At 35.4% G+C, this 18,797-nt stretch overlaps 1 protein-coding gene across 5 annotated transcripts in view; it reads right to left on the minus strand.

The window, feature by feature from the left end:
• The window catches only part of TRAPPC8 (trafficking protein particle complex subunit 8), an 83,862-nt gene that overhangs the window by 52,405 nt on the left and 12,660 nt on the right, over positions 1-18,797 (minus strand). For 3 of the 5 annotated variants that reach the window (XM_086682684.1, XM_086682682.1, XM_086682685.1), the window contains exons 3-10: positions 18,562-18,651; positions 16,873-17,047; positions 13,894-14,047; positions 11,295-11,388; positions 9,735-9,994; positions 9,264-9,379; positions 8,419-8,569; positions 2,857-2,957 (exon numbers count right to left, since the gene is read on the minus strand). In XM_086682684.1, the coding sequence (XP_086538810.1) occupies positions 2,857-2,957; positions 8,419-8,569; positions 9,264-9,379; positions 9,735-9,994; positions 11,295-11,388; positions 13,894-14,047; positions 16,873-17,047; positions 18,562-18,651 (1,141 nt within the window). The remainder of the gene's footprint in view (positions 1-2,856; positions 2,958-8,418; positions 8,570-9,263; positions 9,380-9,734; positions 9,995-11,294; positions 11,389-13,893; positions 14,048-16,872; positions 17,048-18,561; positions 18,652-18,797) is intronic. The other 2 variants (XM_086682683.1, XM_086682686.1) reach the window with 1 other exon arrangement.

Consider the following 18,797-nt stretch of genomic DNA (forward strand, 5'->3'; position numbering starts at 1 on the left):
TGGTATTGGGAAAATTGAACAACTACATGCAAAAGAATGAAACTGGACCACTTTCTTATACCACACACAAAAATAAACTCAAAATGGATTAAGGACCTAAATGTAAGTCCTGAAACTATAAAAATCCAGGAAGAGAGCATAGGCAGTAACTTCTCTGACACTGGCCACAGGAACATCTTTGTAGATGTCTCCCAAGGCAAGAGAAACAAAAGCAAAAATAAAATATTGAGACTACATCAAAATAAAAAGCTTCTGCACAGCAAAGGAAACCAACCACACTAAAAAACAATCTACTAAATGGAAGAAGATATTTGCAAATGACCTGATAAAGGATTAGTACCTAAAATATATAAAGAACATATATAACTCAACACCAAATACAATTAAGCATCAATCCAATTAAAAAATGAGCAGAAGACATGAACATTTCTCCAAAGAAGACATCCAGATGGCCAAAAGACACATGAAAAGATGCTCAACATCACTCATCACCAGGGAAATGCAAATCAAAATCGCAATGAGATATCTCCTCACACCTATCAGAATGGCCAAAATTTTGAATTTTTAACAAAAATATCTACATTTTTTAAATAAATAATTTTTTAAAAAATCATTTGGTTCAGGCATTGGAAGTGCTACAAACTCAAGTATTTCCATGACACAATCCCTAACTAAAAAAGGAAACTGGTATAAAACAGGTAATGGACACCTGGGTGGCTTAGTCAGTTAAGCATCTAGCTCTTGATTTCAGCTCACATCATGATCTCACAGTCATGAGATTGGGCCCCGCATCAGACTCCACACTGAATGTGGAGCCTGCTTGACATTCTCTCTCCCTCTTCCTCTCCCCCTCCCCCACTGCATGTGTGCCCTCTCTCTAAAAAACCAACAAACAAAAAAACATAGATAACCAACGGGGAATACTTGATATTTACTATGATTTGGGGAGAGAAAGGGAATGGATGGCATCATAAAAGAATATTTAAGAAAATCTTTTAAGGATAAACAGGATCTCATCAGTTAAAAGGTGAAGCATGGTATTCTAAGAGGAAGGCATTGTAAAAGTAATATTGCATTTCCTGTACTTTAAGAAAATTTATTTACATTTTAATATTTCTGAGATCAGGGAGCTTCTTAAAATGCACATGTATAATGAATGTAGTGTTTCTCATTTATCCCAAAATATATATTAAATTGATGATAAATCTTATCAATTATGATAACTTAGAATGAAGATTATAAAGTAAATTTTTTGCAAAACAATAAGTGTAGACTTAGAAAAAGATGATAGTCTATTGCAGACAGGAGGACAAAATTGGATTGCCAGACATATCTGGCTATCTGAGTCACTAGGTATTATGCCTTCTCTTTTGCATCATTCCATGTGCCTCTCACCGAAAGCTATGTACCTTGTGAAAACAAGAAAAATCTTCTCAGAGAACGAATATTCAAACTTCTTGAAAGTTTTTTACTACTCTAGTTTCTATGACACCTCACTCTCCTAGTTCTTCTACCTTCTGAACCTCACCTTTTCAGAATCCTTCAATGTGTCCTCCTTCACACAGGGCATATCTCCTGCCAGACTCTCCAAATATATACATATATATATGTGTGTGTGTATATATATATATATATATATATATATGTGTATATATATATATATATATATATATATATATATATATTTTTTTTTTTTTTAAATATAGTTTCGAACAGACTGTAAAAGGTAAGAGGTGGGATCCAAAATTGGCTCCACCACTTATTAGCTGCGGCCCTAGAGCAAGTTAAACTCTAAGTTTCATTCTTCTCATCTATAAGTGAGGATAATGATAGTACCCACCATTTCACAGATTTGTTGTAAAGATTCAATGAGCATGTAAATTACTTTGGCATAGTGGCAAATGCTGGGCACACACAAAAAAGTTAATGCTTATTAGTGCTGTTAAAACACTAAAAAACACACTGCTATTACTAATCCTTAAACAACATTATAAGAGACAAGACTGCCTCTTTATCTGTCTTCCAACCCATTCATTCTACATAGAACAGTCAGATCAACCTTCCTGAAAAATCACTTTTATTATGTCAAGGTTCTATGTGAATATTCAGGAACTCTCCATTGCTAATACATAAATCTTAACTACAGCTTAAGAATAACAATAATAAGTGAGAGTGAAGGCTCCCCACACCAATGTCTCTCAAAACACCTTTTCATGTACACCTTCTAACCTAGCCAAGGCTCCATTTCCTTTTACCAGTGATGTTCAACCAAAACATTATTCCTGCCAATCACAATTCCTGAAATATATTCATGGCTGTCAAATCCCCACTACCTTTCTTCTAGATTCATTCCTTAAAAATACTACGAAACCTCCTCTGACCACTTTCTGCACCGGTTCATAGTCTCCTTACAGGTGGTGAGTTCTAACTACTATAGAGTTCCAAGAGAACTCATTATGTGTGAAGAAAACACTTCTCGTTTTCTTCCCTGGACTACTATTTAATTCTCTGTGTTCTGCCTATTTAACAAGAAAAATTCAAAATGGCTAACCCCTGGCTTAACAATAGTTTAGGTTAGAGCTATCCTCACAATAAAATCATCCAATGTAACATATAACCCCAATTTTACATGTAACAAATTCTTAACTACAAATCCAAACAAAAGAGGAAAATAAGGGATGTAAGAAAACACTGACTTTTAAAAAAATCACCTCATCTTATCTGAGTATACGGACTTGATTTGGGAGCTTGTTTAAGTTTAAAGCCTGAAAAACAAACAACCATTTACATCTAATAATAATGTAAGTGTTAAATTTACCTCTAAATGGACAGAACATAAACATTCTAGTCACCTACTTGCAGATATCCCTGTATGTCTGGATTGCTGTATCCATATAATGCGCAGGGTATGGCCTAGGCGCTCCTGGCTGAAGGAAAGCTGACACTGCTGCCATTTCCTAAAGAAAAAGATATTTATACTATTTCAAAAAGAGGAATATTCTTATAGTTTAGCATTTGGAAAGCTAAAAATTGGACTGAAGTTTGCTGGGGCTTTTTATGTATGATATAGAAATTTCATGGATTAATGCAGGCTTGAAAAATATATGCTTTTCGTTTTTCAATTCTACAGTCAAATACCAAAGTCTGTCATTCAGAATTTAAATGAGATTTTCAAGAAGACCTCAGAAGCATTTTGAATTATGGTGTATATATACAACTACCAAGCACACCTAGCTTAAGATTCTGCTACCACTTCCTCTCTGTTCTTCCCTATTCCTCAATGAGGAAACAGACCAATGATAAGACCATATAGAGCAAGACAAAATAAAACACATCTCTTTCTAATTACTGGCATCAGAACAGGCAAAGAGAGCTCTCAACAACTTGAACTATATATATTTTCAGCTATTTACACACTCTAATGTATATCCTATACCATATAAAAGGCACAAAGACCTTATTTCTTAGACTTAAATTACTGTCAGTTTTCTAGATCTTTGTATTTCATTTTTAAAAGCCAATCTATTGTCAATGTGTATGCTTTCAGTTAATAATGCAAAAAATATACAATAGTCCTAATGAATTTAGAAATGATGATCCAAATATGGGTTTTGGCTTTCTTAGTAAAATATCCCATGTCCTTTTATAGACCAAGTTTTAATAAAAACTAGAAATAAATGAAACCTTCATAAATTGGGAAGGAAAACTGTTAATGCCAACACTTTTAGGATGAACATATGTATTTATCTGCAACTTTTAAAATAGAAAAAAATACAAATAATTACCTAAAAACCAGAGAATAACTAAAACCTTAAACGTGACAGACTATAGGTTTCATGACAATATAAAATGTATCTGTTACAGAATGTCTTTCCATCCTCAGTACCCAGCAGTGTTTGCTCCAAAATTTACTGAAAAAACTGAATGAAAATACATTATATCCAGGGGCACCTGGGTGGCTCAGTCAATTAGGTTAAGTGTCTGACTCTTGATTTTAGCTCAGGTCATGATCTCGGTTTATGAGTTTGAGCCCCACGTAGGGCTTTGCACTGACAGTGCAGAGCCTGCTTGGGATTCTCCCTCTTCTTTCTCTGCCCCTCCCCTGTTCTCTCTCTTTCTCTGTCTCTCTCTGTCTCTCTCTCTCTCTCCCTCCCTCTCTCTCTCTAAATATAAATAAACTTAAAGAAAAAGCATTATACCCATGTGACAAAGTACACTACAGCTCTGAAACATGGTTTCTTAACTACTTTATTTTTTTTTTTATTTTTTTTTTTCAACGTTTATTTATTTTTGGGACAGAGAGAGACAGAGCATGAACGGGCGAGGGGCAGAGAGAGAGGGAGACACAGAATCGGAAACAGGCTCCAGGCTCTGAGCCATCAGCCCAGAGCCCGACGCGGGGCTCGAACTCACGGACCGCGAGATCGTGACCTGGCTGAAGTTGGACGCTTAACCGACTGCGCCACCCAGGCGCCCCACTACTTTATATTTTAACTAATGTAACGAATACACATATGCTTCTATATTATACAAAAAAGCAAATATGCATTGAACATACCGTATACTATATTGTACAAAATACCCATTTACTACATACAAACAATATATATTACATATATTAAAGGGTACTAAGAAAAAATCCTGTGAGAAAAATATGCCCCCAAATTCTAAGTTATTTTCTAATTCTGCAAGTATTAAATCAATATACATTCAAACAAAACCGACATAATTTTTACAGATCTGGTGAGAACATTCAGAATGATCACCCCCAGCTATTATTATCAAACCATTAAATCATTTCTTATAGTCATCAGTAACAGATCAATACTTTTTACAAAAATTTTCATCAAGAACCACAGTGATCTACTTACCCTTCAGTTAGTTAAGGTAGTTATATAACTGAACTACAAAAAAACAGTATTAAGAATTCCTATTACTGGTTTTGCTATGATACTTAATTTTAAAGATAGCATAACTAAATACCTTCTACAATTTTCAGCTAAAAAGGCAAGCAATATAGTCTGTCCTACTACAACATTTATTTTGACCTTATCAATTAGCTAAATATGTGAATGGTAAATAGGAAAGTGGTATCAACACAAATAAAATTTGTATTCATTTATAAACAATTTTTCTTGGGCAAGGGGATCAAAAATAGCAAATATAAAATTATAACCTTCAGCAGGAAAGGAGCAAGCCCTAAGCTCAGCTGTTGCACAAGCAGGAGCTCCCTTTATCTGTATTTTACAGAAAACGAATGCCTGAGTTTTGGTGCTCACTGACTCTCTCTCTAGAGAAGTACATGCCCAGTGTAAATGCACAGTTCTTGGCTTAAGACAGCTTCACTTTGCTCCACGCTCCCCATCATGGCACCATAACGGATTAGGAGCTCTTCTTCTCCGCCTCTACTCCCAGCCAGTACTGATATACTGGTTCTGTGTGTGTGTGTGTGTTTTAATGCCTTTAAGTAACTTCTAGGCATGATGGAGCAGCCTCACTAGATTACATATATCATCTCTCAAGGTACAAATTTTGTGTTCTTGTTTGTACTTTGTTTTAAAAGATACATACATAGTTTTTTTTTTTTTAATTTTTTTTTTTTTCAACGTTTTTATTTTTACTTTTGGGACAGAGAGAGACAGAGCATGAATGGGGGAGGGTCAGAGAGAGAGGGAGACACAGAATCGGAAACAGGCTCCAGGCTCTGAGGCATCAGCCCAGAGCCCGACGCGGGGCTCGAACTCACGGACCGCGAGTTCGTGACCTGGCTGAAGTCGGACGCTTAACCGACTGCGCCACCCAGGCGCCCCCATACATAGGTTTTAAGAAGACTTCCCGACCCTATTTTTCTCCATGGCCTATTATTTTTAGGACAGTTTTATAGACTACAAGGATTTTCAGGTATACATATATTATAGCAGATATACCTTTATTTTCCATTGCTAAACTGTTTTTTCTCATACAGTTGCTATTAATACCACCACCTAAATGGCTTAAATACAGTATTTATCAGATTATAGATAAAAATGAAAAAGCTTACACACCATAAAACCACTGACATTTTTTTGCCATACCTTTATAAAGACCTACCTAAATACAAGCAATGAATTAGCAAGTACATAATGTAAAATTTTATCAATTCATAAATGTTATATTTATGAAATAACATTAAGTATTTATTATTTCATATCCATATAGTCATCATTTTAGATGACTATAATAAAAGATTACAGAATGTCTGGCCAAGGACAATTCATGTAAGTTTTCAAACACTTCAATTTATAAAGATAGCATATTTTAAGTTCCTGAACAAGGTTTTTATTTTTTTTTTTAATTTTTTTTCAACGTTTATTTATTTTTGGGACAGAGAGAGACAGAGCATGAACGGGGGAGGGGCAGAGAGAGAGGGAGACACAGAATCGGAAACAGGCTCCAGGCTCCGAGCCATCAGCCCAGAGCCCGACGCGGGGCTCGAACTCACGGACCGTGAGATCTTGACCTGGCTGAAGTCGGACGCTTAACCGACTGTGCCACCCAGGCGCCCCTTAAGTTCCTGAACAAGGTTTTTAAAAGTTAGATGTTTTTCATTAAAAATATTACAGGAAGGGGCACCTGGGTGGATCAGTCAATTAAGCATCTGACTCATGATTTTGGCTCAGGTCATGATCTCATAGTTCGTGGAATTGAGCCTGCACTGTCAGCACAGAGCCTGGTTGGAATTCTCTCTCTCTCTCTCTCTCTCTCTCTCTCTCTCTCTCTCTCTCTCTCCTCCCTCCCTCCCTCTCTCTCTCAAAATAAATAAATATTTTTTTCGCTCTCTCAGAAATAAAGAAACTTTAAAATTTTTTTTTTTTCTTTTTTTTTAAAAGGGGCGCCTGGGTGGCTCTGTCGGTTAAGCGTCCAACTTTGGCTCAGGTCATGATCTCGCAGTTTGCTAATTCGAGCCCTGTGTCAGGCTCTGTGCTGACAGCTCAGAGCCTGGAGCCTGCTTTGGATTCTGTGTCTCCCTCACTCTGCTCCTCTCCCGCTCATGCTCGCACTCTCTCTCTCTCTCTCAGAAATAAAGAAACTTAAAAAAAAAATTTTTTTTTTTAACATTACAGGGGCACCTGGGTAGCTCAGTTGGTTTTGCATCCAACTTCACTCAGGTCATGAACTCAGAGTTCATGAATTTGAGCCCCACATCAGGCTCTCTGCTGTCAATGCAGAGCCCGCTGCAGATCCTCTGTCCCTCTCTCTCTCTGCACCTCCCTGCTCATGCTCTCTCTCTCAAAAGTAAACATTTAAAATTACAGAAGTGAAAAGGAAAAGTAATATAATTTTGCAATTTTAGCTTTACATTTTTAAGTTGCCTATTTTAGTTTTATACACACATAATATTAAAATAAATGCAAAATAAGTGGCAATTACTAACAAGCGCCTACATGATAATTCCCAATGAAATATTTATTCTCATACTTTTTTGTTCTTCGCACTTTGTTTACAAGCTTACATACTCTTAAAGTGATTATGTAGAATGCAACAGTGCTGATTTTACTCTTTTCTACACACAGAAAGCAAATTACGCATATACATATGACAACTTTAAAAGAACATGAAAATGTTATAAGGCAACAAGTATATTAAATTCTCTCTGGGGATGCCTGGGTGGCTCAGTCAGTTAAGCATCCGACTCTGGGTTTCGGCTCAGGTCATGATCTCGCAATTTGTGGGTTTGAGCCCCGCATCTGGTTCTGCACTGACAGCCTGCTTGGGATTCTCTCTCTCTCTGCCCCTCCCCCGCTCATGCTCACTCTCTCTCCCTTTCAAAATAAATTTCTGACACACCAAGGTTTACATATCAATTATAAAAACTAACATAGCTGATGCTTACTGACAGCTTATAACATACAAGGCAGTGTGCTAGGCACATCACATGCCCTTATACCTCTTCATCCAACCCTATGCCGTAAGGGTTCACACTGTACAGGCGAAAAAACTGAGGCTTAGAGATGTTCAATACATGCCTAAGATGACAGTTTGTCTCACACCAAAGTACATGTTCTTAACCAATATATAGTCTTACATCAGAAAAAAACATTTAAGCAATTTTAAAATATTTTTCAGTAGCTCTAAAAGCATCTGCTAAAAAAAATTACTCAATATAATAACAGAAACTCAAATTAAATTTTGAAAGCATACACAAAAATTAGAAGGTACTAGACAAAGCTAAGACATCAACCATTATATCTGACCACGTTTAAACCAGTTTGAGGAAAATCCATCAATTCAGCATAAACTAATTCAAAACCCATAAAGCATTATGTCCTCTTTGAGTACAACTTTATCTCTAGGTATTTTGTTTTCCATTTCATAAAGAGATTTCTAAATCATTTATGACAATAGAAATAAGAAATTATAATATTACAGAATACCAACCAATGCACCAGCTGCATAAAGCATTGCTTGATCATTAAGAAAATCTTTCTTTGCAGTATGATAGCAACTATAAGCCAAATCATAATGCTGCACCAAAAAGCATAAGTCAGCCATTTTTCGGATTTGAAGCTCTGGTGCTTCCGGTGGATACCTATAAATATAAAATGAATTAAGAAAGGAATTTATAATTTATAACCCCTGAACCATCAAATATTACAAAATGTCTAACAAGCTAGACAAGTGAGTCTAAAATATTAGGAAAACTAATCTGATTCAACAAGAATTCTGTCTCCAGTGGGAGACTGTCATTTCTCAAAGACATTTGGAAACATTTGTATTTATATAATTTATAGCCCTATACTGAGAACTTCTCAACAAGAGGCAAGAAATTTTTCCATGGTCAAATTATTAGGCAAATGGTCAATTCTAGGTAACTCACTATACATACAACCACAAAAAAACACAAAAACCCAAAATGAACTTTATTTTCCCTTGAAACAAAATTTTCTAAATATATGCCATGGCTCAGAACCACTAGACCACAATATTTTATTTAGATGAGTTATTAATGAATATTTGTTCTAATTCCATCTTTTTACAAATAGGGAAAGAAACCCAAAGTAAGGGACTTTCTCCATTGTTATTTATTTTTAGATACCCAATTCCCTAATGGTTTAAAAACATTTTTTAATATAATTAACTTATAGTCACTGTTCTTATCTACTGAAGTTTTAACAAATATGAAACTAAAAAACTAAAGAGATAATTTTTTGCAGGACATCACACAGTCACACACCAATCAGAGTTAAACAGAAGAAAAACAAAAACAATAATATTTTACTCACAGCAATCCAGATGTATTTTTCAGCTCATTAATGCTTTTTTCTGGAACTTTACTGCCACTAAACCATTTTTTAGTTGCAGAAAATAGAGATCGACTTAAACCTTTTCTTGATATTAGCTACCAAAAAAAGAGTATACGTTACAAATATGAGATTTAGTATTTTACTTTTACATACAATATATTCTAAATAACTAAAAAGCTTTAATAGTGAGCAAATATTCATTTTAACAACACTGATTTAAAGAAAATTGTCCAATATGCTGGCAAAATCCCTAATGTAAATAAGTATCTTCTAGGATTTAAGAGAATTTCATCACTGACAGTGATGCCAATAAATACTAGCATTAGTCTATCTTAAAAAAAAAAAAAAAAAAAAAAACTTCAAGTACTTTAAATAACTTATACTACTATATTCCCAAATTTACTCTTTACTGAAAATTTAAAAATACTAATCCGAACAATTAAATCTTACCTGATCATTTAATTGCCGAATTGTTTTCTCTATATGTGGCAAAAGGCCCCGAAAAGTGAACTCTTGTATAAACTGTCGAATTCTATCATGATCAGTAAGGGTTAAACATGCACCATGAATAATTCCAGTATTTGCTTTCTTTGTTTCATGTAATGATGAAGCAGATTTTACATGATCTGGGCCATCAATGCTGTTAGAAGCGTCACTGGATGAGTCCAACTGAAGTGGGTGAGCTCTAAAGTTATTTGGTAAGCCATCTACTGAAAAACAGATCTTTCTTTTACTTTCAGAATGCAACAGAAAATTGATATTACTACCATACTGCTAAAGAAAAAAAAAAAGAATGTTGTAACCCTTCATCTTTCTGTGTATCTCAGAAGTCTAAGATACAATAACATTAACATTTTCCCTCCTAAAACTACAGGACTTGGGTTAATATTTGTTACATGTAATAGCAATTTAAAGATTTTAAATAGGGGAGCCTGGGTGGCCCAGTCAGTTAAGCATCCAATTCTTGATTTCGACTCAGGGCGTGATCTCAGGGTTTAGACAGCACAGAGCCTGCTTGGGATTCTCTCCCACCGCTCTCTCTGCGCCTCCCTCTCCCCACACCTGGCTGGCATGTGAATGCATATGCTCTTTCTCTCAAACTTAAAAAAAATTAGATTCATATAAATAAATGAAGAAAATTACAGTGTTAAAATAATATAACGAATAAATTTAAATAACACAACTAAGCAATAACAAAAATTTTAACAAAACAATTTTAGAGGGGCGCCTGGGTAGCTCAGTCTGTTGAACATCTGACTTCAGCTCAGGTCATGATCTCAAGGTTTGTAAGTTTGAGTCCCGTGTCAAGCTCTGTGCAGACAGCTCAGAGCCTAGAGCCTACTTTGGATTCTGTGTCTCCCTCTCTCTCCACCCTCCTCTGCTCGTGCACTCTCTCTCTCAAAATTAAACATTAAAAAAATTTAAAAAACATTTGTAGAACTATCACTATCAAAAACTGTAATTTAGGGGCGCCTGGGTGGCTCAGTCGGTTAAGTGTCCGACTTCAGCTCAGGTCATGATCTCGCGGTCCGTGAGTTCGAGCCCCGCATCAAGCTCTGTGCTGACCGCTCAGAGCCTGGAGCCTGTTTCGGATTCTGTGTCTCCCTCTCACTCTGACCCTCCTCCATTCATGCTCTGTCTCTCTCTGTCTCAAAAATAAATAAACGTTAAAAAAAAAAAATTAAAAAAACAACAACTGTAATTTAAAATACAGAAATAAAGCTCTCAAAATCATGTCAACTTTGGGAATAATTAATGCTGCACACAGTACCTTCCCCCTTGCCTCCTAAAAAATTTTTAAAAGAAATAGTATATATTACTCTCGGTAAACAAATTTTTAAATGTCAAAAAACGTCAAACTCAAATGACTCAAAAAACTCTTCAAAGGAGAAGCCCATTTTATTTTTATTATGAAAATTTCCCCCATCTTTTATCTATGAAGATTAGCATGCTTTGACAACAGTGCAGATTTTCAACTAAAAGAGAAACTTAGAGAAAGTATATCAAGACCTTTGACTTCGTTATCTAATCCATCCAATGAAAGCAAGTTACTATCAGAATTCTTATTTGAAGTTATAGTACAAGGGCCATCTTCATATGATTCCTATCAAAATAAAATAAAAAAGCATTAGCAGTTAGTTAATTAATCATATTTAAGATATCACCAAGTCCATCAACAACTGTGGTTTTTCTGCTGACTATATGCCTCATTTATTTGTTTTAGCAAGACACTTTCTTTTTAGTCCTCCAAATTCTTAATTTCTTTCATATATTTTATCATTCTAATCCACACCTACTATATTCCTAAACGCCCTTTCACGTTCAATCTACTATCCTAATTCTTCTGAATTCAAATGATCTCTACCTCAGTTTACCTGTTTATATGTAATAAGTACATGAATACCTGCAGAGTTGTCTGAAGTAAGAAATAAATGCCAAGAGAGAAGGACTACTAGAGTCAGGCAGGGGAAAATAAGAGGATGGTATGAAATCTCCTGGGTTATGGACATGTGTTAACAGGTTGGAGTAAATTCTGAATATATCACAGTGCATTAGAAATATATCCAATGCAATGTTTATTTGTACAAAGGCACTGGTTTCTCAGTCACAAAACAAACTTAAAATAAAAATACCCAGACTAATTTGAGGTATTATTCTGAGTGTCATGCTTTGAGGGAAATTACAAACTAGTACTTAATAAGATAAAAGCGATCAGGACAAGAAACTGCCACTCAAGAAAGAGTTGAAAAAAGTGGTTATATTTAGCCTGGTAAATACAGAAGGGGACACAAAAACTATCCTTCTACATTTTGAAAGGTGACTTAATGAAAAACTGGTCCCAAAGGACCAAGGAGTATAAGCTAAGGGAGATAATTTTTGGTTGATCCTCCAGCTGTTCAGACATGAAGAGAGTACTAGATGAGGTTATTCATAGGTAAAGGAAATTAAAACAGATAAGGGGTTAGGTTTGATAAGCTTTAAAACTATCCTCCAGGAGTGCCTGGATGACTCAATCTGTTAAGCGTCAGGCTATTGATTTTGGTTCAGGTCAAAATCTCACAGTCGTGGGATTGAGCCCTGCATCAGGCTCCATGTAGAACCTGCTTGAGAGTGTCTCTCTCTCTCTCTCTCTCTCTTGCTCTCTGCCCCTCTCCCCTGCTTGCTCTCTCAAAATAAAAAATAAAAACAATAATAAAAAATAAAAAAGCTATCCTCCAATCCTGGCATCTAGCTATAGAATTTCTGATACCTCTGTCTTCTTTAAAAGTTCTCAAACTGGTCAATTTGACTTATGTTTCCCTTCCTTAGAATGACTGGACTCTAAATTCCATTTTTGGGGGGCGCCTGGGTGGCTCACTTAGTTAAACATCTGACTCTTAATTTCAGCTCAGGTCATGATGTCACAGTTTGTAAGATTCAGCCCTACATCGGGCCCTGCACTGACAGTATGGAGCCTGCTTGGGATTCTCTCTCTCCCTCTCTCTCTCACTGCCCGTCCCCTGCTTGCTCACACACCCTTTCTCAAATAAACACTAAAAATAATAATAAATTCCATTTTTCAATATTGTCCCTATTCTGAGCGTGGCCCTGAAAGACCATTTTTTTAAATAAAACTCCTTCATATGCAACTGGTTTTTCTTTTTTCTCACTTTTTCCCAGCATTTTCTTAAAGTGAGTAAATATCAGTATAACACTATATTTGGATCAAAAATTCCATATATTACATAGAAAAATAAGGCAAACAGATTATTAAACAATATTTATATTAAGACATCAAAAATCACAAACTTTATAATTGTTATTTTAAAAAGAATATCATAGAGTACCCAATGTAATTCAAATGTACAGAACACAACTATATTTTCATTCACTTACAAAATCCCCCTTCTACACACACACACAGAAAAGTCAACTCCTGATTATCTGAACTAAACATGGGAACTTCATATTTGACTACTACCAAGTGGCATACAATTCTATCTTAGAAGTTCAACAGACCATGAAACCTTATACCTACCCACTTCAACTAATAGGCAATTAACATTAGACTAGGACTCTAGATTAAGAAAGGAGAAAATTAGGAAGAAATAACACTTCCTGAAAATTCAGAAGGAAAGGAAATCAAAGGAAAGTTAGGGAAAAAAGCCCACCCACCTAAAAAGTATGAGCTCCAAAAGGTGGCCATAAGAACAGCATGTTGAAAATGAAGGAAGGCAACCCCAGAGCATGTGGATAATAAAGAATTGACTGTAAGCATTCATAAGGAATTATATGTACAAGTAAAAACTTCTATTCTCTACATGTCTAGCCAATCTCATTCAATTCTTATGTAATTCACTTTTCATTTTTTTAAGAAAAGATCAATTAATACGGATATTATATACCTGAATGGAATACATATAAGGGATTATGTGTTAGTTAAAAAGTTTTAAACCACTGAATTAAGAGCTCACATGCTGATAGATCAGAACTAGCTAGATTCCACAAAATAAATAAACAATTCTACTAGTTAAACGAAGACTTAAAAAATTCTACAGTGATGCCATTATGTCATAAAACTGAAATACAGCTTTTGTGGTTTGCTTCATGGTTGTTTTTTTACATATACCTGGTTTTGAATACTATTTTTCTGAAGATACTGACTCCAAGGATCTGGTATCTGTTCATCTGATGCTCGATTAGATGTTCGAGAATTAATTTTAAGTAAATAGCAACCCTGAGTTCCATATTTCTGTTTCATTTCTTCATAAATTGATTCGGCTCTAAAATAAAAAATGGAAAAAAGTTTGTAGTAAATGGAGAGCATACCTTAGGCAATAACAGATATTAAAATAATGCAAAAATAATCCCCAAAAAAGGCAGGACAGATAAGCAGATATAAAATAGTAAAAAAATTAAAACAAAGATCATGACCCTAACTGAAATTTAGCTAGCTTGGATATCACCTTAAAGCAGAGTTAACAAAATGTGCTTCAACGGTCAAAGAGACCATTCTGGTGGTCAAACTAGTTGAACTACAGTAAACAAAACCAGCAGACCACCTCCAAGTCTTCCATTTACTAATGTGAACTGTAAATTTCCAAAAAATGGCTTCAAACTTCTAGATCAAGAACTCTTTCAACTGTAAGTACCAGGCTTTAGGGAAGAAGCTTTTGGAAATTCCATCTGAGAAAACAAACATTTATCAAAAAACGTAGGCGCCGAAACAGAAAAGTATAGCACCCCAAAATTTATAAAACATCTTTCACTGCTACAGATTATCCTTCCCTTAGCTGTCTTCAAAGGGACACAGTTCAAAGACAGAAAAGGAAAGAAAACTCAAAAAGAGCAGCTGACTTATTTATTACATAAAATCCACCCTTTTTTCTTGCAAAATTTATAATAGCTGAATCCATGAGTTACATCTTAGATGCAATAAAAAGTAGTTTTATTGCCATAGTTTAAGTTAACTAAGCTATGCTAGCTGGTAGTGATAACACAGCCTAGGAAGCAAACAGCATATTCTGATGAAAACTGAAATTTTAGTACATAGGGCTAATCTAATTTAAATGGTATCTTTTTAAGTCAATCAGCCATCTGGGGGGGGTGAGGGGGGAAGAGAAAAGTTTGTATTATATTTAAATGCAAAAGATAATACTATACAAGTAACATGCCTGCCAGACTACCGAATCATATTTACACACTATAAAATTAAGGCTGGATTAATAAAAGTTATAAATGTATACAAGCAGATATAAGTATATGTATGTGTATATACACTCAAGTACAATAAAATAAACTGCTCACTTTACCAGTGATACTGCTAAAGATATGAACCACTGATCTAATACCTGAATTACCACTTAAATATCCTAGTTACAACCCTTCAATATGAAAGATACATATCATATTCTATAGATAGAAACTAATTTTAATAGCGAGTTCAAATTATTTCTATTTACATAGTATACTTCATCCACAGGCTACAGCCTGTTTATGATTTCAGAAAAAATCCTAAATATTAATTATTCCTCAGAAAAGTTCTTTGGTTATAAAGGAAAATTTATGGGGTGCCTAGCTAGTTCAGTCAGTGGAGTATATGACTCTTGACATTGGGGTTGTAAGTTCAAGCCCCACGTTGGGTGTAGAGACTACTTAAAAATAAAATCTTTCAAATAAATTAATTAAAATAATAAATACGTAAAAGGAAAATTTATTTAAAAGGTAATGATATGTGCTCAAAACAATGGCAAGAAATGATTATTTGATTGTATATCCTAAATGGCACTGATTTATCAGACTGACAATTTTAAACAAAAAATTAATTTGATCCACATCCCAAATCAAAAGTCAAAATAAACTCCAAAATCATAAAAATAAAATTACTTTTTATGTTATCTTATTTTTTAAGAACTTACTATATTTTTAAAGATAAGTTAATCATTTGTTCCAAAGATAAAAGGACTACGGCAAATCACTAATAATGAATATTAAAGGACATGTAAGAAATGTCTGGGGACACCTGGGTGGCTCAGTCACTAAGCATCTGACTTCAGGTCAAGTCATGATCTCATAGTTTCTGAGTTCAAGTCCCGCTTTGGGTGAGCTCGAGCACCACTTCAGGTGAGCATAAGGGGAGCACAAAACCCTGCTTCAAGGTGAGTTCAAGCCCCAGGTGAGGCCCACTTCTCTCTCTCTCTGCCCTTCGCTCACGCTGTGCCCATTCTCAGAAGGAAAGACAGAAAGAAAGACAGACACAAAGGAAGGAAGGAAGGAAGGAAGGAAGGAAGGAAGGAAGGAAGGAAGGAAGACAGATGGACAGAAAGAAAGAAAGAGAAAGAAAGAAAGAAAGAAAGAAAGAAAGAAAGAAAGAAAGGAAGGAAGGAAGGAAGGAAGGAAGGAAGGAAGGAAAGGAGAAGAGAAGAGAAGAGAAAATAAAGAAATGTCTGCATGTTTTTGAGACTATGAAAACATCAAGGCTAAAAATACAAAGTGACAATAGGGTAAAGAGTGGAAACAGAAATGCCCTTAAAAAAGTCAAGAAGTGAAAAGTTAAAAGGAAAACTGAGAAAAGAAAAAAAAAATGAGAAAGTAAGAAATAACAGCTAAGACCTACAAGTGTAAAATGGCAGGCACTTTGGTACAAAGATTGTAGTAACAGATATATATTGAAAGCAAAGTTTGGATAAGCATATGAAATCTAACATAAAATAACTTAGCTGTTGAACATAACAAAGATATAGTTAAATGTTTTATTAGTATTTTTACTTTCTTAGATAAAAAAAATACATCTAAAATTTAAATAAAACGTGCAAACTAATATCTAATCATATAACAGGGAAAAACTTTTAGTTAAAAAAATAAAGCTTAGGGGCACCTGGGTGGCGCAGTCGGTTAAGCGTCCGACTTCAGCCAGGTCACGATCTCGCGGTCCGGGAGTTCGAGCCCCGCGTCAGGCTCTGGGCTGATGGCTCAGAGCCTGGAGCCTGTTTCCGATTCTGTGTCTCCCTCTCTCTCTGCCCCTCCCCCGTTCATGCTCTGTCTCTCTCTGTCCCAAAAATAAATAAAAACGTTGAAAAAAAATTTAAAAAAAAAAAATAAAGCTTACCTCTGTTCATCTCCTGCACTTACATCATGTAAAAGTACATAATATTTAAGTGTATTTGGTATAAACCACTTGGGGTAGGAATAGTCACTGTTGTGCTGAATTCGATGCTGTTCTTGTGATAACTTTGAAAACTGTTCCACAGGTTCAGCTTCACTAGACGATGCTACCAACATACCTTGTAAACCATATTAAGGTAATTATCACTTATCACTAAATGATACATATTATCCTATTAAAATAAACTTTGAGGAAATTTTCTAAGCTAAAAAATCTGATTTCATAGATTTTCACTGCAAACACAAAATAATTTCTCCAGCATTTCCAAATAACTCAAGGTTTTAAATCTCAAATACTTTTTTGACGATGGTTTTTAGGTCATTTACATATATAAGGAAATCCATGAACATAAAAATGGACAATATCAAAGTTACACATCAGCACAATGAACAATTCTGCTGAATCTTGCTCCTCTCCATTCCATCTCACAGCGGTTTCATACTCTATCCTACCTCTTAACTTTCTCTGCAACCTCATTAAGAAAAGTAAAAAGTCATAAGCATCAAAAGAGGTTAACAGCTATAAAACAGGTTACTAAAATAATGGAAAACTGCTTTTATATATGAGATCTTGCATAAGAAACTAATCTTGAGGCAATCAGCAAAAGCAGTTAACAATGACAGTTCACATTTACTCTTTGGTTCAGAAACTTACTAAACATGAAATATTTGAGCTGGAGAAAAAAGAAAAACAGTAAGTAAGCCATCAGTATTCTTACTCTGTAATAAAAATTAATTTATTAAAACCAGTCTTGTCGAGGATGTCATTTTACAAAAACAACAGTTACAAAAACTTGAAGCATCATCAATGAAAAATAATTTTTCTATTCTCCCATGTCCTCTCAAAAAATTTGCCTTCATAGGGGACACCTGGGTAGCTCAGTTGGTTAAGGGTCCGACTTCAGCTCAGGTCATGACCTCGCAGTCTGTGAGTTTGAGCCCCACGTTGGGCTCTGTGCTGACAGCCCAGAGCCTGGAGCCTGCTTCAGATTCTGTGTCTCCCTCTCTCTCTCTGCCCTTCCCCCGCTTGCACTCTCTCAGAAATATACATTAAAAAAAAAAATTAAATATTTGCCTTCATAGAACTATTTCTGAGATTACTAATTTCCAAAACATTTGATTTTAAGAAAACACAAAGGTCAGGGGGCACCCAGGTGGTGCCCAGGTGGCTCAGTCAGTTAAGTGTCTGACTTCGACTCAGGTCATGACCTCATGATTTGTGAGTTCAAGCCCCGTATCAGGCTCTGTGCTGACAGCTCAGAGCCTGGAGCCTGCTTCGGATTCTGTGTCTCCCCCTCTCTCTGCCCTTCCCACGTTCATGCTCTGTCTTCTCAATAATAAACGTTAAAAAATTTAAAAAAAAAAAAAAAAAAAGGAAAGGAAAGAAAACACAAAGGTCAGGCACCTGGGTGGCTCAGTCGGCTAAGTATCTAACTCTTGATTTCAGTTTGGGTCAAGATCTCACCGTCGTGAGATCAAGCCCTGCTTCGGGCTCTGCACTAAGGGAGGAACCTGCTTAAGATTCTCTCCCTCCTTCTCCCTCTGCCCCTTCCCTACTTGTGTACTCGTGCGCCCTCTGTCAAAAAATAAAAATAAATTAAAGAAAAAAGAAAACACAAAGGTCAAAGGATACATGCTAAATAGTGGTTCAGAAATTCATGATCTGATGCTGGCATCGACTGAAGAAAGGTCTCTCTGTAAGACTCAAACCATGGAGTGGTAGCTAAAATAAACAAGATATACAACAGTTAAAATTCCTTAACAGAATCAATTTACAACAAAAAAATGTCAAGTCCATACCCCTAAAAGGTGTGAAAGATTCCCAACAGTAAATAAGCATTTTTCACTTGTACTTAAAGATATAAACAA

This window comes from Puma concolor, chromosome D3 (assembly GCF_028749965.1).
Source record: "Puma concolor isolate L17-30 chromosome D3, mPumCon1.1.hap2, whole genome shotgun sequence".
In the NCBI taxonomy this organism is placed as follows: Eukaryota; Metazoa; Chordata; class Mammalia; order Carnivora; family Felidae; genus Puma; species Puma concolor.